Here is a 23356-nt window from a genome sequence, read left to right as displayed (position 1 = left end):
CCTCCTCCTCCGCCCGCCGTCCCCGCCGCTCCCGCCGCTCGGCGGAGGCCCCGCCCGCCCGGAGCATGCCGGGACCGGGGCGGAGGCCGCGCGCAGCCGCCGCTGCCGTCAGCACCGCCTCCCTCCCTCCCTCCCTCCGGCGGCCCGGCGCGATGAGCCGCCCGTCCTCCGCCGGCCCCGGCGCTAGCAAACCCTGCGGCAAGCAGCAGCACGCCCCGTCCCCCGCCGTGCCCGCCGCCGTTCTCCCGGGTCCCGGCGGGGCGTCTCCGCCGCCTCCGCCCCCCCCCCCCCTCCTCCTCCTCCTCCTCCCCCGCCGCCGCCGCCGCCGCAGCAGCAACAACAGCAGCAGCATCACGAACTGACCTCGCTCTTCGAGTGCCCCGTCTGCTTCGACTATGTGCTGCCGCCCATCCTCCAGTGTCAGGCCGGGCATCTGGTCTGCAATCAATGCAGGCAGAAGCTGAGCCTCTGCCCCACTTGCCGGGGCTCCCTCACCCCCAGCATCAGGAACCTGGCCATGGAGAAGGTGGCCTCGGCCGTGCTCTTCCCCTGCAAGGTAAGGAGGTCTTTTTTAGGGGGATGGGGATGGGAGGGGGGGCCCGGGCGGCCCCGTAGGGCCGCCCGGACCCCCCCTCCCATCCCCATCCCCCTGCCTTCTGTCTCCAGGCTTTCCCTGCAAAACCCTTTTCCCCTAGTAAAAAGGGGGAAAAACTTTCTGTCCGGGTGGCAAAGTTTGGGTGTTGGCGGCTCACAGTCAGGTTAGGTTCCCCCTCCGCAAAAAAAAAAAAAAGCGCAGCGGAAAAGCTTACTCATTTGGGTGTTTCGGTATAAACGCGGCCTCGAAGCGTGGCGGGTCGTTTTTTTTGTTTTGTGGTCGTTTCTTTTAACGGCAAAGAATCCTCTACCTTCGTGGTCTTTCACTTCCAGAACCCCGTGAACCAGCTGGGGTAGGTACAGTGTCATGTTTGGCCGCCTCTGCGCTGGCCTCGGATTTGCATGCTGAGGGAATGAGAAGGGGAGAGCAGACCGATGCAGAATTTCCCGATGGGTTTATGTCTCGCCTTCGTTGCTAGTTTGATAGAGAAACACTGCAGCTCACGAGAAGACTTTAAGGCAGTTTCTAAGGTTCATCCAACGTAAGCAATAGCAGGTTCACTTGGCAGTTTGTAGAAGGTGATGATTTGGCATGTACAATAATGCCCACGCTGAAGACACCCGAGGCATCTCCTCCCACACCAGCATGTGGGACTTGTCCAGACCCACTGCAGACAGCAAAGCTGTAGCTCTGCAGCTTCATTCTCTGCTGGTCCGAGTCCCCTTCCTCCCTTTCTTTCTTCCCCGTCATAAACACTGAACAGTAAAAGGAGGCACTTGCTGGCCTCCATGAGCCTGTTTCATGGTTCCGCAGGTTTCTAAACTAAAATAAGATGATGGGAGCGCCACCAGCCTTTAAAAGCAAAACTTCTAATGATTCTTTCTAATTCACTGAAAATCTGGCTCTAAATTTTGTCCTAGTATTTGGCATAATCAGTAGATACAAAGGATAGTCTCGTCTCCCCCCCCTAGTTATTTTAACCTATGCTGGTGCTCAGTCTTAAAAAAGGGTTTTATGGAGGTAGCAGAAGTTCTGTTCATGTCTCTCTTAGTTCTCTGCAGCCCTCCTTTGGAAGGGCAGGGGCTGGTAAGCTGTCAGGTCAGTAATTACATCTGAATTATTCTTTTTTCAAGTCTGTTCTCTCTCAGCACTATTTCACATATTCAGATTAAACATTTAAATCTCTTTTTTTTTTAAAGTGAGTTTTCTATTTAAAAGAACTAGATGAACTGCTCTAAAGTGCACATCCTTCCTAATAGACATTCACCAGGATGGCAGATAGATACGTACACCCAGGCAATGCTGAGTAGGCCCTTTTTGTATCTTCCTGGTGCCCCTTGATCCTCATACCTCTGTAATATCAAAAGCACTTTAAAACCACAGGCTGAAGTGATGGAGGGACAGATACAGGAACTGCTGGAGCCATCGCTGATGTGGAATGTGAGAAGAAAGTTTTAAAATATAGAGCTGTCCATGGAGAACTGTGGTCAGGCTGGCAGTGGGACCGATGCAGCCGGAGCGGGCCCTGCCAGGCTCCAGCGGCACGTGGTGAACTTTCCGGTGAGAGCTGCGAGCAGGCACTCGCCACCTCTGCCTGGAAAAGCCAGTCCCTAGCAGCAGCTTTCCCCGGCCAGCCCCCAGGAGCATCGCTAAGGATGCGCAGGGAGTAACGGCACCTCCAGAGCGAATCGTCTGTGTCAATTCTTGCAGCACAGTGTGGTCGGTGGTGAAAGCCCCATCTGCCTCACGGGGCTGGCTGGGTCACAGGATGGGATCGCTGTCTTGCAGAGCTTTTCATAGTGTGGGGCTGTTTTACCACTTGCCCTTGAACGGGAGTCAACCTCACGGTGGCAGTAACAGATGGAGCGCAGTGGTGGGACACAGGTCCTCTCTGCTGAACACAGCAACAAGTGCAGCCAGCCACACGCCCAGCTGTGACCCAGTCTGAGCCCAAGGGAATACAAACAGCCAGTGCGGGTTTTTCACTGAAACGCTGGCCTAGTTCTCGTTTTCTAAAGTCTCTTGTCGGTCTCGTCTGTGGCAGCTAGTTTTCCCTGCTTGTCCTTAATGAAACGGATGCATCCAGGCTGGAGCAGCTCCCTGGACCAGAGTCCTCACAGCCCTTCATTGCACCGAGGTGCAGCTCTGCTGCCTGCAGGATGCCAGTGTGTCCAGCAGCTGAACTGCCAGGCAGGACTCCGGCCTGCTCATCCCCACGCTTTGGGGGTAAACAAAGCATGGGAGAAGGAGGAAAAAGCCTACAGACTCTTGCCTGTAAAGAGAAGAAGATGAGATGTTCCTAACTTTACCATGTTACTTTACTCACTTGGTAAAGAGAAAGGTTTCTTAAGCCCTTAATTATGGGATTGGCTTCTTTACCCCTTGAGGTTTACTTTCTCCATGGTTCGAGAAGTAACCACCAACAAAGAGAAGTATGTATAAGAACACACACACACCCCCATGCCATATCCCCCTGGGAGAACTGAATAGCAATCTCTGTGTCTGTCAGGCAAGTTCTGGTTCAGGTGCATCAGCTGTAAACACTCCTCCAGTTTGGCATTCTCTAAAGATAAATAAGAAGGCTAGTAGATGTCAGCCAGTTAAGAAAAGAGCATTTCCAAAAATTCCTCCCAGTATTACTCCTGTGGTTGACGTTGTGCTCTTCAAAGCAGTGACCTGGAGGAGGAGGGATGCTGGTGAGGTTTGCAGTGCGCTGGGGATCGGGCAGCTCAGCATCTTGGTTACGGGGCTGTGAGTGTTTCACCTGGACCCAGGGGTGTTTTGGTGGTCTCTGCAGTAACCCAAGGCACAGGTCTGTGCTGGTCGGCATGTCAGAGGCTGCCGCTGCAGTCAGCAGGAGGTCGCAGACTGGGCTCGCGCCAGCTCGGGGCTTGATTTGGTTTCTCAACACAGTGCCTGCAAGCCAGTTTAGAGCTGGGAGCGCTGGAGAGTGACTGAACCAGCAGTGGCGAGACGCTAGCGCAGGCAGGAGCCCTGGGCTGCAGCGCGTGGGAGGGGACGGCCGGGGCAGCCCCCGGCCTCAGCTGCGCGCAGGGGCGCTGGGCGGCACTGCCAGTAGGATGTCAAGTTCCCCCACGCCATGCTGCTGCGGTCACACGTGCACCTGTGAGTTGTCTAGCTCGGACCCGAAAACATGGCGCGCTCGGAGCCCCGCGTCCCAGACCGTGCCGTGGTATGACCGGCGTGGGAGTGTGCATCCTCCCCGCGCACCAGCATCTGCTCGCGAGCTCTCCGCCCCTCACTCGTCGGGCACCCAGAAGCTCCTCACAGAGGCGTAGATAAGTCTCTGCTCCTCTTCCCTCGCACACCCTCTCTTTTATGTGGATTTTTTTCTGCCGTGAGCAATTCCTGCTCTGCTGCTTTCACTGTTCCCAAGAGCCGCAAAGTGAAATTAGCACACGTTAACGCTTTTCGCTTTCACTTCTTGGGCCCAGAAACAGCAACACGCCATCAGGGCTGTAATTCTCAGTCGGTGTTATGTAGGTCGCAGCCAGCCAGCCAGCGGGGAGGTGGCCCACCGTGCCCCTCGGCGGTGGGCGTCCATTGGGTGCTGCAGCAGCACCAGGGGTTTCGGCAAGAACTGCCCCGCTCTGCAGCCGGCACATGGCAGCTGACCATGCAGCAGGGCCTGTCCCTGGTCTGACTCACCTGTGGTTTTCACCACGTTAAGGGAACCTGATGTAAGCTTTCGGGAGGCAAGGGGGAAGTCAGAGTTCCAGAAAATGTGAAAGAACAAATAGAGACAGTGGTCTGTCCAGAGGAGGACCCTGCACTTCCAGAGACAACTATGAATGGCACTCAAAATAAGTAGGACTGAGACACAACAGTGCAGAGCCAACAGAAAATGGGGATTTGGTGTTGCCCGTGGCTCTAGTTGCTTTGAGGGTTGTTCTTCTTAAAATGCTTTAAGAAAGAATTAGAGTTATTGCATGTCGGTGCTTTACAGGGCTTCTGGGAAAAAAAAAAAAATCTATAGGAGGATTTAAGTCGTAAAGTCACAGTAAAGTTACTGAAAACGTAAAATGCCTTTTAGTGCTCTAAGCAATCTGCACAAGATAAAATGCACTTCATAAACACACTCAAACTCCTAATTAATAAGTACCAAAAGGAATCAGTTGTTTTCTTTCATCTTTTAAACAAGTACAAGTGGAAAATAATACAAAGGTGCTCTCTAGTTATGAAGCTGACTTAATTTGGATATAGGTTCTTCCGTAACTTTGGGGGGTTTGTCCAATACTGGCTATGAAAGAAAATAAATCTTATGAATTGGCAGCTTCCTGAACAGACACCAGAATCCATTTTCACAGCAGTTGTGTGAGGTACGCTGTGATCATTAGCTGCTAAACTTGGAACTGTGACCTGGCTAACTGAGCAGCGTAGGGTCGGAGAGGTGTTTCTCAATTTAACCGCTTCATCCAAAGTCTATGAGAAAACGAGTTGTGAGTGTTCTCTGTTGTCATTGGCAGAACTGCAGTCCTCGCATAACCACGAGTATTAGCCGAGATCTGTGTCCTGCTGTGTTTTGCTAGCCTTTTGTGGTGGGACTTGACAAACAAAGATGTTCATGCTTGAGTGATCTTGGCATGGCCACGGAAATGATGTGGGACCAGCACTCCTCATCTACCCTGTGTAAAACTGCAGGCAGTTCCTGCTCGCATTTCAGTTTATAGTAGAACTTACCTCCAACATACACGGGCAAAAACTAGCCCAGCACTAAGGAGAGAATATCCAATAGCAAATTCAGTGTTTGTTTACACACTGATAGGAGCCCAGTTGGGCAGCTATATGGATGGCATTTAGCAATGTGTGATAGGGAAAAAGAAAAAAAAAAAAAAAAACACCACACAAAAAAACCCCACCAAAAATCCTGCATAGGTACACCAGTGAATTGTCACTGCTGTGATTAATTCAACCTAACAATGAGTTTTACTTATAATAAAGGAAATTTACTTTTCTAGTTATTACATACATTAAAAAAAAAATCTAAGTACACAGGGCTTGATTTTTCAGAGGATTGAGACCCCATTCTTACCAGCTTTCCTAGGAGTGGTAATGCTCTCCGTCGTGGAAGCTAGGACAGATACCTCGCATGAAGAGAGTCTTCCGAGATCCCTGAACACAGCCATCTCTAATTGGAGATACTGCCATGTTTCTGAGTCTCCAGATGGTCCCAGTCCTTTTGCAGAAAAGTGAATCCAGTAAATTCATTGTGCTGTACCCTTACACTTCGCTCTGTGGAAAAGTCTTTCTGCACTTCACAACCATCACTTTGTGTTTAAAAGTGGAAGGCATAGTGAGACTGTATATAAGCTAACAAGTCTTAAATAATACCAGACTAATCACTTTAATTTTCTTTAGACAGGTGGTAGGAGGTAGGCAAAGCCGCTCTATGTCCTCAGACCACTGCTGCTACACTATCAGTTCAAGGGAAAGCATGAGAGGTTTCCCATGTAAGCAAACGACTTGCAAACAGAAATTGCACAGTCATGTTATTGTATACAAACATACTCCTGTATACTGTCCAATGCTGCTTCTACAGCGTCTTCAGAGCTTTAATTAAAAAAAAAAAATTATGTCATTTTACAGATTTTAAGCAAATAACCTAAATAAGGTCACCCTTCCTATTTCCAAGACATAGTAGACTCTAATAAAGCGGTGGGATTTTTTTCTGATAAAAATGCAGATTATTTTGGTTTTAATTGAACAGACATCCCTTACACACAGGTCTGCTTACATCACCGTACCTGCACAGGTGCATAGAGCTTGCATGCTCTATGCATGAAACAACACAATGTTCGCTGGTCCTTTCCCATGTGAACCATAACAGCAGACCCAGCACTGCTGGCAGAACAGAGTTTATAAATGCACTCTGCCAGGCAGCTGGCTGTGGCCCAAGCCAGTTTCCTCACTGGTGCAAGGCTCTGGAAAGCACAGAGGCTCGCCGTTTTCTGGGCTGGACCTCGCTGTGGTGGCTCCTGGGGGAGCTCCCTAGGGTCACTGCTAGACTGGGCTGAGCATCTGTACCCAAGTTTCAGTGAATACTTCGGAAGGCTGGAGGGATCTTAAAAGCAGGGACAGAGGTTTTACAAAGCACTGGAGGAGGGAGAAGTACGAGAGGGTCTCAATCCTTGTTGAGTCCCTGAACATTGCTGATGCACATACAGGAGCAGGCAGGCATCTTCTTTCCAGAAGCATTATTTGTATCTCACACTACTTCTATACTAGAGGGAGAGGCTGCTGGCTAGAGCAGGAGGGATTTGGACTTGGCAGTCTATTCCCAGCTCTGCCACTGATTTCCCATTTGGCTTCAGACAAGTTACTTAAATCCTGTGTCCCTGCCTGCCTTAATTTACAGGGTTGATAATACTGGCCTGCCTCTGCTGAACACTTTCAAGCTTAACTGGTGTTTTCTGAATGCTTTAGGACACTCAGAAAGCTATCCTGTCAAAGTGAAATTCAGAGCAGCACATGCAGAGTGACACATGTGGCGAAAATGTGGCACACTAAGCTATGTATATGGTGACGAGCTCTGAGCTGACTGTTTCCTCTTAGGAAAGAGAATACAGTGCTAAACAAATGACTACAAAAACAAGTACATAATACTTTCCGGCATGGAATACCAGAAATGATGAGAAGGGCAATGAAAAAGCAGAAAACAGTCATGCCAGCCCAGGCATTAGTAGCATACCTGCACTGTTAACATCATGCGCAGCCCTGGCTCCCCGTCTCAAGGACACGGTAGAGGTGGAGAAGGTGCACAGGCCACATAGCTCAAAGGTATTGTATAACCTGTACACAGGGAGAGATGGAGCAAGCTTTTGAGGGCTATGATAAAGACGAATGACATTTGCAAAGCAGCACAAAGGCAGCAAGTCAGTTTTTGCTGTTCATGGTCTCCCACTGCTGGTAGGGCTCCTCACCAAACAAAACCCGCAGTGATGGGTTTGGGAGCACACGAGCACAGGTACTCCTCACGGGGAAGGGCAAAGCCAACGCTATTTGCTCGTCTTGTTTTTAAGCTCTCGCTTCTGTACTCACCACTGGTCGCTTTTGTGTAGATGGCTGCTTTTGCCCAATCAGCAGCTTGTATATTCTTACTATTTTTGTTAATGAGGTTAGACTCGGAGCTGCTCTTCAGCACCTTGCACGATTGAAGCGTTAACGGGGGTAGGAACATGGGAAACACCAGCAGGCTGGTGGGGCTGCGAGTGTACACGTACCTGGGTCGCTGCATTGTGCGGCAGGGCAGCAGGCATGGCAGACGGGCGTGTTTGCCGTGATGGGGCTTCTGCCTTTGGCAGGAGGACGCCTTGTTCCACTGTAGCACCCTGCAATAAAGCCACTAGCAGAGGATTAAGCAGCAGGGGCAGATACAGTAAGTGAAGGCTCACGTTAACTCTTTATGTCTTATAAAACAAGCTTCTCCAGACGCACAACGTCGAGGTTCTGTCCCAGTATTCCTAGCGCCATGTTCGCAGCACAGGTGATTTGCATCTTGGGCGTTTAACCCTTTGAGCTGAAACTTCTTTTGCACATATTAGCCCAGAAATAAGCATTTATACCCTGGTTATGTCTGTCCTCAAGGAAGTGTCATAGCATCCATAAGCAGCCATGCACGCACGTTGTAATGTACGTGCTCGTATTAGCAGTGGAGTTGACATTGCTACAGATACCTACAGAATGGGGGAGCTGTGCTCTTGGGGAGAACAGGATAGACTTTTTTTTCCTCTATGGAGGTAGCGTCAAAGCAATATGGTCAGTGTGGACAGCTCAACTGACCGTAGAAAAAGGAAGAGCATCCCTGGTTGTTTAAAGCAAATTAACCCTCCAAATTGCCCAATGACATTAAGAGAAGTTAGAGGGTATGTACTTGTGTGCTAGCTTTATGCTCAGTGAAAAATCATCCTCTCCCTTTCCACTTCTCACAATTGCAGTGTTGAAACTGTTCCAGTGTTTAAAAAAAGCTGTGGGCAATCTGCATTTGAATTTAATGGGAGTGCTTTTGCTCTCTGATGGTAATAAGGTGGTACATCTATTAAAAATACTTCACTCTAGTAGCTGTTTGCTGAAACTAGAATCCTTTGTTCTTTTTAAAGAAAAGAAAAATCCAAACCAGGACCACTTCAGCTGATCTGGACCAATCAGATCTAACTACAACAGCAAATCTAACTACAACTCAGCCTTACAATCCGTTTTATCTAAGCGCTTGCATTAGAAAAAAAACAACCACAAAAGACAAGAAGAATCCATTTTTAAGTGGAAACAAAAATAAGTAAAACTCAGCTCTGAATCCAGGGCTAAATAGAAGTATCTAATGTAAAATTTGCAATGAGAACAAGAGTTCTGGTTGATCACCAGTGTTTCCAGTTGACAGGTGGGAGCAGCGAACACTAGTGCTGGTGCCTTTCCTGACAGCTTGTATTTGGTCTTTTTCCAGTACGCCACAACAGGCTGCTCTCTGACACTCCATCACACAGAAAAGCCAGAACACGAAGACATCTGTGAGTATCGTCCCTACTCCTGCCCATGCCCTGGTGCCTCCTGTAAATGGCAGGGATCCCTGGAAGCCGTGATGTCCCACCTCATGCACGCCCACAAAAGCATTACCACCCTTCAGGGAGAAGACATTGTTTTTCTTGCCACAGACATTAACCTTCCAGGGGCTGTTGACTGGGTGATGATGCAGTCATGCTTCGGTCACCACTTCATGCTGGTGCTGGAGAAACAAGAGAAGTATGAAGGTCACCAGCAGTTTTTTGCCATCGTGCTGCTCATCGGCACCCGTAAGCAAGCGGAGAACTTTGCATACAGACTGGAGCTGAATGGCAACCGCCGCCGGCTGACCTGGGAGGCAACGCCTTGCTCCATCCACGACGGGGTGGCTGCGGCCATTCTGAACAGCGACTGCCTAATTTTTGATACAGCTATAGCACACCTTTTTGCTGACAATGGAAACCTTGGCATTAACGTGACTATTTCTACGTGTTGTCCGTGATGTATTTGCGTAGCTAGCAAAACCTAGGCTGTCTGGACATAGTGCTTTACGTTCACCAAGGGTTTTCTTTTTGTTCCGTTTTTTTTAATGCTATTCAACTATGTCATTGTGTATGCTAAGGTTCCTAACTAGCCAACATTTTTAACCTTGGAGAGAAGAGGAACAAGAGTGTCCTGTAAGTAATATGAGTGGGAAAAGGTCTTTTTAAATTCTTGGGTGCCTTAGGAAGATTCCCCACACACAGTCACCTTTTTTAATTTAATTATATTTTATTTAAAGAGTGCTTCCATTAGACATGTGGCTTAAGAGACCTGGAGGACTGCATTCCCATTTGGAGCGCAGCTAAAAGCCCTTTCAGCAGGAACACTGACTTGCTCTCTCACTGCTGAGCTTTAATAACAGTTTTTAGTAGGTGGGAAAGGAAAGAAATCCAAGCAACCTCTCACAAGAGAAGTTGTGACTCAAAGGGGAACAATAGGTACTTCAGTGTTAATACTCCATTTCCTGCTACCTTATTAAAAAGGGATGGGCATTGGATCATTTGCTGCATTTTTAAAACAAAATAGGGGAGGAGGAGCTGGGGTAAAGCATGGCAGAGCATGGGAATTGCTGGCTCCTGTCTGTTTTTTTTAGGGGGATCAGTGAGCCCAGCACACAGTACAACTGCTCACAGCCGGGTACAGGTAAAAGCAGGAGGCACACATCTAATGTATCTCAAACAGCTAGAGAGCCAATAATATAGAAATATGTGCAAGCTGTCCACATGCAGCTTCCCTTGGAGACATACTTGACTATTGATTATTGTAACAGACTAATAATATAGCAAGAGCTTTATGGCCAGTGTTGCATCATTTGCTATTTAAGTTTTGTTGCCATATTTACTTTTATTTTGTAATAAATACTTTGCAAAAACTACACTGCATAGCACGCTGTGCTAACATGCGTGTGCATGACACTAGCTATGACTTCCCGGTTACTTTGCGCGCTCTGGCTCGCTGGATCTGCTGGGCTTCCTCCTGCGTGGGCTAGCTCACCCAGGCGAGCGGCAGGATGCCGCAGGGCTGACGGGGTGCTCGCCCCCGCCACCTCCCAGCCCTGCTGCCAGGGGGCCGCTTTGCAGCACAAGCAGGAGAACCGGGTGGGGATTTGAGTCCCAGGGGCAACAGTGACAGCCTGACTCGTGCAAACTGAAATCACGGTCTGTCACCGAAGCTGAATCTGCCTGCAGCCTCCCCTCTGCGACCAGAACCTTCTGTCGGATTCACTCAAGCAGAATACTAGCTCCACATATGGCTTTCCTGAATATTAAGATGTTTGCCATTTGGAAGAGGCAATGAGTTGTGAGGTGATACAGTCTGCTGAGTTATTCAGTGGTAGGAAGCCTCACGATAGTAGAAAACTACATGTAAAGTGACAGATGAAGCTTGGTGTGAATAAATATAATGCATAGGGAGGAAAAACAGTCCTAACTGCATCTCTCCAGGGAAGAGCACTTTGGAGTTATGACAGAGTCCCATGCAAACGTCACCTAATGCCTGGTAGCAGTCCCCGGAAAAGTGCACAAGAGAATGACGAGGACCACATCAGCAAAGAGAAGCTTGTTCCAGCCTTGAGAATTTGGAAGTGACCACAGGAAAAAACCTCCCAAGGACTTATTCTAATCTTTCTGTATCCAGTTCCTATAAAGATCCTACATTTGATCTCAGTTACACTGTGCTGGCAGAACTCCATCAGCATCAGCCGAGTAAACTAATTTACTCCTGCTTAAGCAGGATCAAAGTCAAGCTCTGGCTCTGACAGGCGTTAACACCTGTGCTTTCAGCAGAACTTGTTAAGCAACAGTTCCTAAGGATTTGATTAATTTTCCCATATTTCAGCAACATTTATAGTGGAAGATAATTTTTCTTACTGACAGTTGGGACATAAGAGCTTTTTTGTGTAAAACAAAACTCTGAGGCATGTCTTTGATTATAGCAGGATTAATGAAATTAATTACTCCACTGTTGCCTATAACCCACATTAGATAAATTAACACACATTATTTCATTAGGTCTTTCCACACCATTCAGTTCTGAAGGAATGGCAAACTTTCATTATGTCTCACACCACAAAAACACCAAAACCCAGTATCTTTTCTGTCTGAAACCGAATTTAGTATAAGGAATACCTCAGCTGGTACTGCCAAGAAGCAATGTTTCCTCTTCAGATCAATAAATGAACAGGTGACATTCGTTCCAGCAGTCGACAAAGCGTTTCAGGTTTTCTTCCCTATGCAGCTGGGCACAACACAGCTGGTACGACTTCCCAAGCGTGATGTCCGAGTGCCAGAGGCAGGAGGGGCTTGCAGGGCACCTGTACCTTGCCAAGGGAAGTGGCAGCACATCATTAAATGTGTGAAAGTTCCTCTAAATATTCAGAAAAAAGTTACTGAGGCCAGCCTGGTTTTCTTAACAAAGCTCCTGACCACCAACAAAGCAACCTGACTTTGAAATGGACGATGAAACATACCCAGAGGAAACTGCCCAGGAGCCGGCAGCAGCCAAGGAGCCGCAGCCGGCAGACCTCCCTGCCACGGGGAGCTCTCCCACTGCCCAGCCGGGCTGCAGCAAACAGCGTGTGCCCAACAGCCCCTCTCAGCTGCACTCCAGCACCGCCTGGGAGAGGTTAACTGCACAAGGCGACACGAGCGACCAAGCGTTGTCCCTATGAAGCGGTTTTTCTGTTGAGTTGCTACACTATATTGTTGACAGTTCTCCCGAAAAACAATTTCTGCTTTAAACACAAAGAAAAAATGCAAAAACTCCTAGGGACTGATGAGTTTATAGCAAGAGCATGGCAGAACTTGAGTGGTTCCCACCCGCGGCTGTGCCAGCGTTGGGCCGTGTGCTGTTAGGACAGGCACTCTCCTCCAGCCATGCCACGGCCAGAGGTGAAGGCTGTGGCAATACCAGGATCTGCACCAACCGACATTGGGAGCAATGTCCCAGGACCCCAATGCTATGGGGAGCTATGAGCACCAACGCCAGCCGAGCAGCGTGTCCAAACGCGGCACTAATACCACCGGCTGCACCTCAATATATTCCTTCCAGTTTTAAAAACGAGCGACATGCTTCTTTTGTTGTAGAACTCACGTGCTTGTAAGACAACTGCAAGTTCTTATAAAAAGCCCAGATAACGTAGCACATACACGTCGTCCTAAGGTGCACCTAAAGCCCGCGTTTGTTTGCAAATGACGTTTCTGAAGAAAATTGCTTTCTTTTGTTCTCCAAGTGCAAATTCCTTGCAGGGATCCAACCGCCCCTAGTCCTACAGGAGACGTCAGCGACAGATCCGCAACAAGCCTATGACACGAACGTAAGAAATCTGCCCGGGCAGGTGTTTCGGGGGCAGTTAGGAGCTCACGCCCAAACAGCCAAGCCGCACCAGGTTTTGTAACCCGCCTTTCACCTTCGGCCCAGCTCCCATTCCACGCAGAAGGCTGCGGCTCGGCTCCAGCGCTCCCTCGGATCCCCAGCAGCGGCGGGACGAGGACGGGGCCCCCCGCTCCAGCCCGCAGCGCGGCCCCGGCGCAGCGGCTCCACCGGCACCGTCACGGCGGGCTTCTGCGGCCCCGGCCACCCCCGGCTCCCCACGCCCGGCCGCAGGCTCCCGGGGCGGCTCTCCCACCGGAGGAACCCGCGCAGGCCCGGCGGGGGGAACACCGGCCCGGGGCAGGCGAGCCCCAGCGCCTCAGGCGGAGCCGCCGCCGGGCTCTGCCCCCGCCGCCGCGGCCGCCCCGGCAGCCCCCGCGCCCGCCGCGTCGCCCTGGAGACGCCGCAGGACGCCATGGACGGGCCGGGAGCGGGGCCGGGAGCGGGGCCGGGAGGCTGCCGAGAGCCCGCCGGCCTCGCAGGGGCGCGGGCCGGGCCGGGCCGGGCCGGCGGGACAGCGCGGTTTCTCTGCGCCTCTCGGCGGCGCGGGCGTTCCCGCCGCCCTCGGCTCTCTGAGGAGAGGCCGGGCGGGTCGATAGCGCGGGCCGCGGGGAGACCCGAGGTGCGGGAGGCTCCCCCGGCCGGCGCGCAGCTCCCTGCCCTCCTCGGGGACGCTCCGAGCATCGCACGTACCGAGCCCGTCCCCCGGCAGACGGCGGTGCTGAAGGGACGGGCTGCTGCCGCCCCGGGCAGCCCTCCGGCGGGATCGCGGCGGGCCAGGCATTCAGCCCCGGCAGCGAAACTGCGGGCAAGCCCCATCGAGCGTATCATCTCAAGCGCTCGGATTTTTAGTGAGGTACGTCTGGAAGAGCCTCCTTCATTAATATAAGCGTCAAGGGCAACGCTGGGCGTGACTAACAGGTGGGTTTGTGCCTTCCATTAAGGGAAATGGAGGCGTCGGGCAGCGTTGAACCCATCGCGGCGCAGAAGCTGCCAGGAATTTCGGCGTCGATGCAGACAGAAGCTAGCTGGCTTCATGAACACGCCCACAGAAAATCAAGTAAGAAGCAGCCTTGTTCAAGAAAGAGGTTGCTCACTTGTACTGTCATTCACTGAAGCTGCTTCGTGCCCCACCGTCTTTCGTGGAAGGCGCGTGACTGCAATTTCCCAGAGATCCGTTTGCAAAGTGGCAGCAGACCAGGAGCAGCCCCCAGGAATCCCCCTCTGCGGTCCCCTCGTTAACCTTTCTGCAGAGCCACTTCTAAATGAACCTCTGGGTCCCTGTTAAGCATGCGGGAATGCTCTGACAGCCAGCAGGCGTAGGAGTGCTCAGCAGACGGCAGAAATAGCGTATTGTATTCCTGTGAGAGGTACTGGCAAAGCCTCTAAGGAGAGCTGAAAATATATCAACCTTTCTTCTCCTTCTGCTCAGCTGAGTCATCCCGGCACGTGACCAAGTAACCAGCTCCTTCGCTTGCTCGCTGCAGTACAGCGTTGTACCTTAGCATGCAGCATATTAGTGGTAGTTGCTGCCTGATCCCATCCCTTTTGGGTACCACATCGAACAGCCTTTGTGCTTCATTTTCAATGCCAGGCAGCTCTCCTCTGTAGGAGAATGTGTCCCGCATCTCATGTGCCTCTGAGAGCAGGAGGAGTGATCTGGGCCACAAAACACAGCACACCAGCTGAAAGTACTGGGGAAAGCTGCGTGCAGACCTATCCCAATAGAAAGGGGGCATGCACAGCCCACGACAGATAAACAGTGCTCTCTTTGTTTGGAAATGCACTGTGAACATATTTGCAGGAGAAAAACAGTGTAGGCTTTGTACTTTAGGTGGAGCTTCACGAGTCCTTGGGATGACTGTCGCTGTAACGATCAAAGTACAGCATAACCAAACTCGTGCCAGCAGTAAATCATCTACCTGGGTTTGGATGCAGCAGCGGTAGGTAGATAGAGATGATACAGAAGCTGCAAAGCCCATTAGAGAGGGCAGAGTAAGAACATGGAGTGTCCACCTGCTCTGAGCGCTGCGCCCCAGGTACCAGGCGTCCCTGTGTCCCTCCGTGCCACGGTGCACCCAGAGCCGTGCCCCAGCTGCACAGCTCCACTGGTGCATTTTGCACTCCCTGAAGTCACTTCTTCTCAGGCAGGGTTTGTGATCGGTTACTCTCTGTGACACAGCTTGATTGCAGAGGGCGATAACTACACATCTTTGTACTGCAATTTAAAAAGACAAAGTTCAAGGAAACCAGCAGCCACATCATTCAGCCTTCTAAAAGCATAAGCAACTCCCATAGCATTGCTTTCTGCCACTTTCTGCTTTTCCTCCTGTGTGGGTGCATTCACTTCCAGGCGCCTGCCCGAGCTGTGGTTCCCACTGCAGGCCTGGGAGCTGGGTGTTGACCTGGGGCTGTCGTGATTTTTACCCCTTCCTTTTTAAATACCTGTCCTGATTTTTTTCATACTTTCCAAAGAGGAGGATTTAGAAAGGAGTTGGTATTTCAGCCTGCCCAGAGTTTCATCTGGCTGAGTGTTTTCTGGAAAGCAGAACAAGCTTACTTAGAAGGGCCAGACAAATTGGGTGGCAGGAAGGGGAACTGAAATTAAAGATTAAAAGAACAAGGAATGTGTTTAGTTTGCCTGGAGGGGAGGCTATGGCAGCTGGCATGGTGGCCATGTCGATGTTCAAATAGAAGGTGACATATGGGACAGCACACAGTTGTGCACCTGAGGCAGCTGGATGTCGGTAGCACTGCCTGCCAAGAGGGAACCTGGGACTGCCGAGGACAGTGATAGACACTCAGTCATCTGAGATGTCTCCTGTTGCCTCAAAGGCTAAAAAACCCTTCGTTGCACTCACGCAGCATGGACTGCACTTGGAAATGAGAAAAAGCTTCAATCGTCTCTACAGCTCTTTCTTCTTAGGACAAGAGAGGCTGGAAATGCTTTAGAGGATAATGCAATATTAGATTAGTGCTACAAGTCACTGACCCTAAGCAATAAGCCATCTCCATGACTTCAGTGGAATGATTTTGTAAAGCCCTGATCCAATGTCAGTGCCCAGTTCCAGTCCCTCAGGCATTTGGGAAGGGTTGCACACAGATCCAGAGCCGCCCTTCTGAAAGTGTAGGAGCAAGTCTGGCAAGAAGGTCTTGCGCAGCCGATGTGGTTGGTGAGAAAAGGCTGGCATGCTGAAAAAGGAACAAACAAATGTGTCTAGAAGATAAGGTTTCCGAGAACACAGCACTGCTGTTCAGTAATTCTCATTATCGCTATTACTTGCAGCCCTGTCAGAAGAGTTCAGCAGCTTGGATGTTTTGTGTGACATGGAGGTAAGGACTCACCCAGGTTGCATATATACATTTTATGCTTAATGGTTTTACCACTGAACAAAGATATGACTCCACATTGCTTTTGGTATTTTCCACCTTGAGTTCAAAGAAGATTTTGTGAACCTGTTCAAGAAATCGCTGTGCACGCTCCCCTCCGTTGGCCTGCCTACCCTCCTGGCCTACAGACCCGAATTGTCACGAGAAAACATACAGATTGAGGTGAGCCAGTGGTAGGTGTTCCCTACTGTGTGGCTTTTTTAGTTTATTTTAATTCCTACGATTGCCACGCAGGAAAAGTAATAATAATGCCCTTTGCCAAACTAGCACAGGAGTTCCTTTACGAAAGGGTTTTTCTTCTGTGAGGCTGTTGAAATGATGCTTGTTGTGCACTCCTAAACAGCAAGAGGCTGTGCAACTCTTCTCACCACCACTACATCCTATGTTGAATTGCCTAGCAGAAGATTCTGCCCTTTGGCTAAAACAGAGGTACAAAATTTATATAAATACTAGGTATACAGTCAAAGAATACAAGCTGGGCATAGAGTTCTCTGTAATCCTTAGCAGAGTAAAGTCATCAGAGAGAGTTAATCTTACGCATGAGGTGGGGACAAGGGAATTTCCAGGAACTACGCTCCAGAGAAGTCAAGTATTTCAAATTAATATGGTCAGAAAAGCGTTTGAATGAAAGTGCTAAACATGTAGTATAGTAAATGAAGTGTAAGTGAAGCGCACCAGCTAAGCAGCCCCAGAGCAAGTACCCTTCACCCCTTGCTGCTGCGGCTGGGTGGCTGCTGTCTCTCCGAGGAGCACTGAGGTAGGTGTGCTGCCCTGGGGAGCAGAGGCATTAGACATGAAATTCAGCAGCATGCTCTTGGCAGCTGCATCTTCTACAACTCAGCTTCAAAATGTGTTTTCAAAAAATAGATATTTCTTTCAGAATATCTAGTACCCGTCCTCAAAATATATCCTGCAGCAGCCCTGATTTGCATCTGGTCAAATATGCTCAGCTCTTTTGTCAACAAATCTGCTGGTGGTTCCTCATGAAATTTCCCACAGATTTTCCTATGAGGAACAGTGGAACAATCTGGGCACTTTTTCTCTTCGAAGCCCCAAGCAATGTATTTGCAAGGCTTAATATACTCAACTATAGCATTCTGCATGCTCTGAAGCGTTCCCTTGGAAGAAATGGGCCTCATAAATACTACAGTAATTCCATTTCTTTGAGGAGTTTTATTTATTTATTTATTTTGGCTTTTGGTTTTGGTGGTTTCCTGAACCTAATGTGTTAAGTTAAACCGTTCCACGATATCACAGACACAGATCTGTTTTAACTGCTCTTATGCGCTTTATAACATTGCATTTTGAGCAGAGCCCTCTTTCCCCAAGATAAAACGAGGATTTGCATGCTGATACCGTATTTCTGTCCTCTCCTTGTTCTCTCTCCCCACCTCCACTTCAGACAGAGGAGGACTCTGCTCCGAGGTGCGAGTACTGTGGCAGTCTGCTGAAGCCGTTCCCTTCCATCGAAGGCGTTTGCCCACTGTCACAGGATTATGAATCAGTAAGCTGGCGGGAAAGATTAACAGAGGTTTGCTGTGGAAAGGCCCGCTCTCGTGGCACCGCTCATCTGCCTTTCAGAAATTCTGCTGCGAGCGTAATCGAGACCTCTACGAGTTCATCGTAAATGAGAGGAAGAACCACGAAGGTGCCTGGAGCGTTCCCATTGCTGTTGGCCCCCACGAATCCCACGGTACTGAAGCCGACAGGCTGCTGTCAAAGGAGAGAGCATACCAGAGGTACCATGAAGTGACTACAGGGAGAACTGGGGATCAGGTCTGTATGAGGAACAACAGGCAACTCCGGAGGGAAAAGAAGCGTTAAGAAAATGAAACTGCAGCAAGAGGGAATGAAAGAAGAAAAAAAATTGCTTTAGGCAACACAAGTTCATATTCTATCTAAACCCTCTTGGCTATTCTCTCATCAGGCTGTATTAGAAGGTGATGAGGTACGTGCTAGGTGAAGCATTAATTCTGCTGCTGACAGACATAATACCTAGAGACAGGTAGAGCCAAAAACAAATTGCAGCTGTGGGAGGGTCTAGCTTTTACCTCAGGTGCTGAAACAATTTGTATTTTTCAATTTTGCTGCACAAACTGTGACATGCATTTGGATTCCAATTTCCAGAGTCACGAGAACTCTGCAAGTTTGACTTGTGCTGGGCTGTTTAGCAGGAGGCCCAAAGCTTATACAAATATCTAAGCCTATGGCAGAGACATAAAGAAAAGTAAATCAGCATACCTGGAAGTAAACCGTTAGTTTCCTTGAAGATCCTTTGCAGTCTGATGATGCGAGTACCTCATATTATGTACAGAGCATAAACCAAAGCCATTGTCAGACACTGTCAAATTTATAGGAAGCTAGATAAGAAGAACAGTGAAAATATTCTTGGAGATTAGCTGTTTTCTTGATCTTGTGGGCAGCTCTCCTTCTCTTTTACATAAAATCTTGATACAAAATCCACTACAATGTTTAGCTCTGCTGTCAGTAGAGCTGATGCTATTGCAATCGCAGAGTCTGTTCACTGAAATCTCTGTATGGGAGCAATTCCTTTTTGCTGAGATTATTATTATTTTGGTGAGATTCCGTTGCCTGTAACTGTTATTTGCAATTATGAGAGTGGAGAGAAAAACAGGTTCAAAAACTTGTGTTCCTGCAGCAAGGATATCTAGTACTTCTAGCTTTCAAAACAGGATATATGAAATGTATATCAGGAACACTTTCATTTTCCAGGCAGCAGGAGAGACAAATGGCCAGACAATTAGCTTTCCTGGCAGCAGAGGCGACGAGTGTAGCTGAATGTGAGTTTGCATTTCCTTAAGTATTTATTTGTCTATTTATTACAACAATGAATTGAATGGAATTGCTTGTCTCTAATGCTCTCTAACTGAACAGGAGGATTTATACAGTGGCATGTTAGTTCATTGTCAAGTGTGCAATCCCATTCAATTAGATACTGCCATATTAAATAATCCCTCGCATGAAAAAACAAAAGAAGTTACATTCCCATTGCAGAGAGGATCTCCTTGCTGTGACTTTCAGTATTTATAGCTGAACATTTCAGCTGAGAGGCACAGAAATTGACCTTAGAGAATAGTAAGTTGGCAAAGCCAAGCCCTTGGAAGGTAGGAACTGCCAGCATTAGGGTGATCAACTTTTTGCCTAATCAGGTGAATACTCCACTAATTCCTAGCCCAGGCTGTGGATGACTGAGCAGCCCTTTGGATCTAGCTATAAAATCAAAGGCATTTTGACTAAGAACAGATGAACTAGGTTTATGATATGGGCATATTTTCACAGAGGATGGCAGGGCACTGAGGCTTTTGCAGCACCAAGGATTTCAGCACATCAGTCCTCCAGAGCATGGAGCTGTGAATGCTATCCAAAAAAAGTCATTCTTTACTCACACAGATATGTATGTATACATAATTGAAAAAACTACAATCCTGTTCTCTGAAATAGCTGAACACTTTGGACTGTCCTTGTTAGATAGAAAATACCCCAAGACAGACTCCCTGGATGGAGCATTTTGGCCAGAAATTCCCACTCCCCGAAGTTACAGCCTCCCTGCAGAGGTGCCAGGCAGCCCCGACATTGACGCTGCCAGCCCTACCCGATGCAGACAAACCCTCCCTTTGCTCTCTAGGTTCAAATCAAGCTGGCACGATTTCCTACCTGCTTTCTCGGGAGCCCCCATCACCAAAGGGCCGGACGCTGGTGCCTGGTGGGAAAGCAGCAGAGCCCGAGGAAGATCCTGTCTCCGACAGCGTCACCTGCTGCGATTTTACCCTTGTGGGTGGAAAGGCAAGTAGCTGCTGCCTGATGGTGATGGTCTGTGCCTCGGCCGTGTCCACACTCCGGAGCGGCTGGAGCCTGGCACCTGCCTGTCTTTAAAGGGCAGCTAGTGCAGGACTGCTCTCATCCATTTTATCATTTCTTTTCCAATCTTAGGTAGTGAAGAATGAATTGTTGGAAAAGTACTACAAACATGGAGGGAAATTCCTTACCATGCTTCCAGATGGAACAGCACAGTTATTGTATCCTTTACGGAATTCACTTGCCTGCATTAGTCCAGGGTTGTAACTGTAATTTTAAGTGTGTTCTAGTCCGCTTTATCACCGAATAACCTGGTCCACCACTCACTCTCGCTTTCGCAGTCTGAAAAAAAGCAGTAGTGAAACTGCTTCCATAGCTCTTGGTCTGAAGTTTTTCAGATCAGCCAGTAGCTTTGATGAAGGACAGGCACTTGTGTCTTTAAAACCCAGCTTAAGAAATGCACTAGCCCAGTGTTTGGACACTCTCCCAAGCTCTGGCCACCTGTGGAAGGGCTCTGCTGGCTGAGTGGGCTCCAAAAGTGCTCAGCCCCAACAAACCAGCACAATGTTTCTGACCAGCACTGGTGTGGGGCTGACGTCTCTGTCCGGCACATAGGAGCACGTAAGAGGTGCACAGACAAACTGAAGTTACCAGTGTAACTAAGAGTACTGTCTGAAGAAATAAAAACATGGCAGTTTCACCAAAGGACCCCATAGCTTTCAGGCTGCCTTTGCTATTATTTAAGCCGTAACACTTTAAGTCGCCCACATTATTTTTCCTTACTGTGGCTGACTTCTTTCTGACCCGGGGGTGTATGAAAGTGTACCTGAGCTCTGCCACCAAAGCAAACAGGGGCTTGAGACTACTTCTCTGTTATGCCCTCCAGGCTGCTTTCGTCCCAGGGATGCTGCCGGTCACAGTGGTGGCAAATTGCAAAGTGCCATAAACACATGCGCTCACAGTAGCAAGTCTTGCTGGAGGGAAACCCCAGTGAGACACAAAATACCTGCTGTTTGGATATGTTCAAGTCAGGTTTAAGGGCCAAGGGCCTTTTTTTCCCCCTGGTTGGTTGTTTTTTTTCCTCCGGGAGAATAATACCTGTCCCTGTTTTCTCTGCTGTCATCCCAAGTTGAGTAATTTGATCACTTCACTTTGCTAGACTTCTACAATCGTAAGCATTGTCCAAGAATATGTCTTTAAAATAAATTTGCTAAGTGGTTCTGCCTGGGTTATTGGTTAGAAAACAACAAAAATGTATTCCATATCTCTAACAGCTCTTTTGTCAGTGTACACAGAATACTTCAATGTAGGAGAAAAGCACTGGCAGTGTCCCAGGTAACACTGGCAGCACACCACCATTCCGCCTTTAACACAGGGATCTAGGTAATACATCAATTTTTATACTCCAAAGTAGCACTCTGAAATACTTAGTATGTAATAATAGACCAACCAGACAAAAAAAGCGGTTATGAACACCTTATCTGATGACAGCTATCCATCTGGAAATCTGGCAATCATTGTTGTACGAGAGAAGAAATGGCTTACTTGCATAGTACAGGAAGACAAGCGGAGTAGGTAAAGTAAAGTAAGTAGAGTAATGTCAAAATACAAGCAGTATTTAAGTCCAATGGCAGAAGTACTTGCTATTATCCGAACGGAGCTGTGTGGTATGTTCACATTGGTCAGAGCAGTTTTGCTTTCCACTGCACCTTTTAAATTTCAAAGGTCATAAAGGGTTTTTTTAACACCATTCAAAAATTAAAGGACAAATATAGCAGCTCATGAGCCCTGCTTCAGGTGCCTCCCAGAAGAGCAAGGCTACCCCAGCTGTGTCTTGAGATGGGGGTTAGATCCCAAACTAGCTGTGCCTCGGTCCCATCCCTCTGGGGAAGGAGGGACGTAGGCTGTGGGCGCTCCAGGGTTCAGAGCTTTGATTTTCCTCTCTTTTAGGATAAACATGAGTATTCAGGGAGGGCAGTATTTGGACCAAGCAGGCAGCAGGGTGAGAAGGTGGACATGGCCAAACAGCGTCATGTCATCAGGACCCCATGTCCCGCTGAGCCCCATCTTCATCTCCCTGAACCGGCACGTGGGGGTCAGGATCCTAGGCCAGGACAAGATCGCGGTTTCCTTCCTCGCCATGGGGCAACAAGCAAAATTCAACGTGGGAACCAAAGTGCAGGTATTTCTCAAGCACACAGGCAGCTCCACGCAAAGCCGCTCCCCACAGCAGGAGTGGGATGGCCAGGGAAGCTCCCATCTGTAGGGAAGCACGCTCATCCCACAGTGGGTACTCCCTGTGTTGCCCCATGGGTCTGCCCCCCAAAATAGCGAACAGTGGAGGTGTACCCATGCTCAGTCCCATGCAGACAGGGGACTCAGCAGCCTTGGCAGCCCTGGCTCTCTGCAAAGGGCTGCAGAGTGCAGGAAGCACTCCCGTGCAGGTCCCCAGTATCCCTGGCTGCATCCCCAAGGGACACCCGGGCTCTGCCGTGGCGAGGAGAGCCGTGATCCGTGGGGGCAGGGTGCGTGGCAGCTCCCTTCCTCCGCAGGGGCAGGTTTGTCTGCTGGGGAGAGACCAAAGCCCCGTCCCGCAATGCTGCGGCTCTGCTGACACAGTTCGCCTCTGCTCCCCAGGTCAGCGACATCGGCCGGCTGCCTCCCCCTACCTGGCTGGGAGAAGATGAGCTCCTGCTGCTTGCCTTCAGGGTGAGGATTCTGCGGCTCTTCGACAGACTGCGTGGATGCTTAAACTTTCCTTCTAACGAGCAATGGGACAAAATTAAGCCTCCAGCTTACCTTGTCACACAGACTTTAAAGATCTTACAGCTTTGCACAACTTCTGACATAAGCGATGAGCTACGCAGCTCGGTCAGGGCAATAGTAAATGCTCAAGTCTGATCAGCACGTGTGTGGTGTGAAGGCAAAAGGAGCCAGGGATGCTCCCTGACACTGCAGCACTTGCACACACACACTCAGCAAGGTTCCACCTGCAGCCCTGCCGTGGCGTGAAGCAAAGGGCAGCCCATGGCCGTTCTGCACGGCCCCTCTCCTGGGGCTCTCCCACCCCAAGGGGGACTTCCTCAGCATGAGCAGGGCTGTGGGGCAGGTAGTACCAGACCACATTTT

General features: G+C 49.4%; 2 protein-coding genes and 1 long non-coding RNA gene across 3 annotated transcripts; 2 read left to right on the top strand and 1 right to left on the bottom strand.

The window, feature by feature from the left end:
- The first annotated feature begins 125 nt into the window (after nucleotides 1-125).
- Nucleotides 126-10526, top strand: SIAH2 (siah E3 ubiquitin protein ligase 2). Its single transcript, XM_030028319.2, is given in 3 exon segments — nucleotides 126-284; nucleotides 287-556; nucleotides 9054-10526. Coding segments are annotated over 3 exon segments (960 nt in total). The 5' UTR covers nucleotides 126-152; the 3' UTR covers nucleotides 9612-10526.
- Nucleotides 4040-16193, bottom strand: LOC115347207. Its single transcript, XR_005933429.1, has 7 exons — nucleotides 16014-16193; nucleotides 14119-15239; nucleotides 11779-11969; nucleotides 9198-9332; nucleotides 7837-7944; nucleotides 5649-5792; nucleotides 4040-4567 (listed from the first exon to the last, which is right to left on the bottom strand). It is a non-coding gene; the product is annotated as an uncharacterized LOC115347207 (long non-coding RNA).
- ERICH6 (glutamate rich 6) lies at nucleotides 13721-23131 on the top strand. Its single transcript, XM_041126872.1, is given in 12 exon segments — nucleotides 13721-14081; nucleotides 16308-16354; nucleotides 16457-16573; nucleotides 17814-17915; nucleotides 17993-18150; nucleotides 19145-19212; nucleotides 20058-20215; nucleotides 20363-20448; nucleotides 21719-21818; nucleotides 21821-21894; nucleotides 22178-22409; nucleotides 22865-23131. Coding segments are annotated over 12 exon segments (1518 nt in total). The 5' UTR covers nucleotides 13721-13969; the 3' UTR covers nucleotides 23129-23131.
- The last annotated feature ends 225 nt before the right edge of the window (nucleotides 23132-23356 follow it).

This window comes from Aquila chrysaetos, chromosome 10 (genome assembly GCF_900496995.4).
Source record: "Aquila chrysaetos chrysaetos chromosome 10, bAquChr1.4, whole genome shotgun sequence".
In the NCBI taxonomy this organism is placed as follows: Eukaryota; Metazoa; Chordata; class Aves; order Accipitriformes; family Accipitridae; genus Aquila; species Aquila chrysaetos.
The sequence above is the reverse complement of the archived record's forward strand: the minus strand, read 5'-3'. Positions and strand labels throughout refer to the sequence as shown.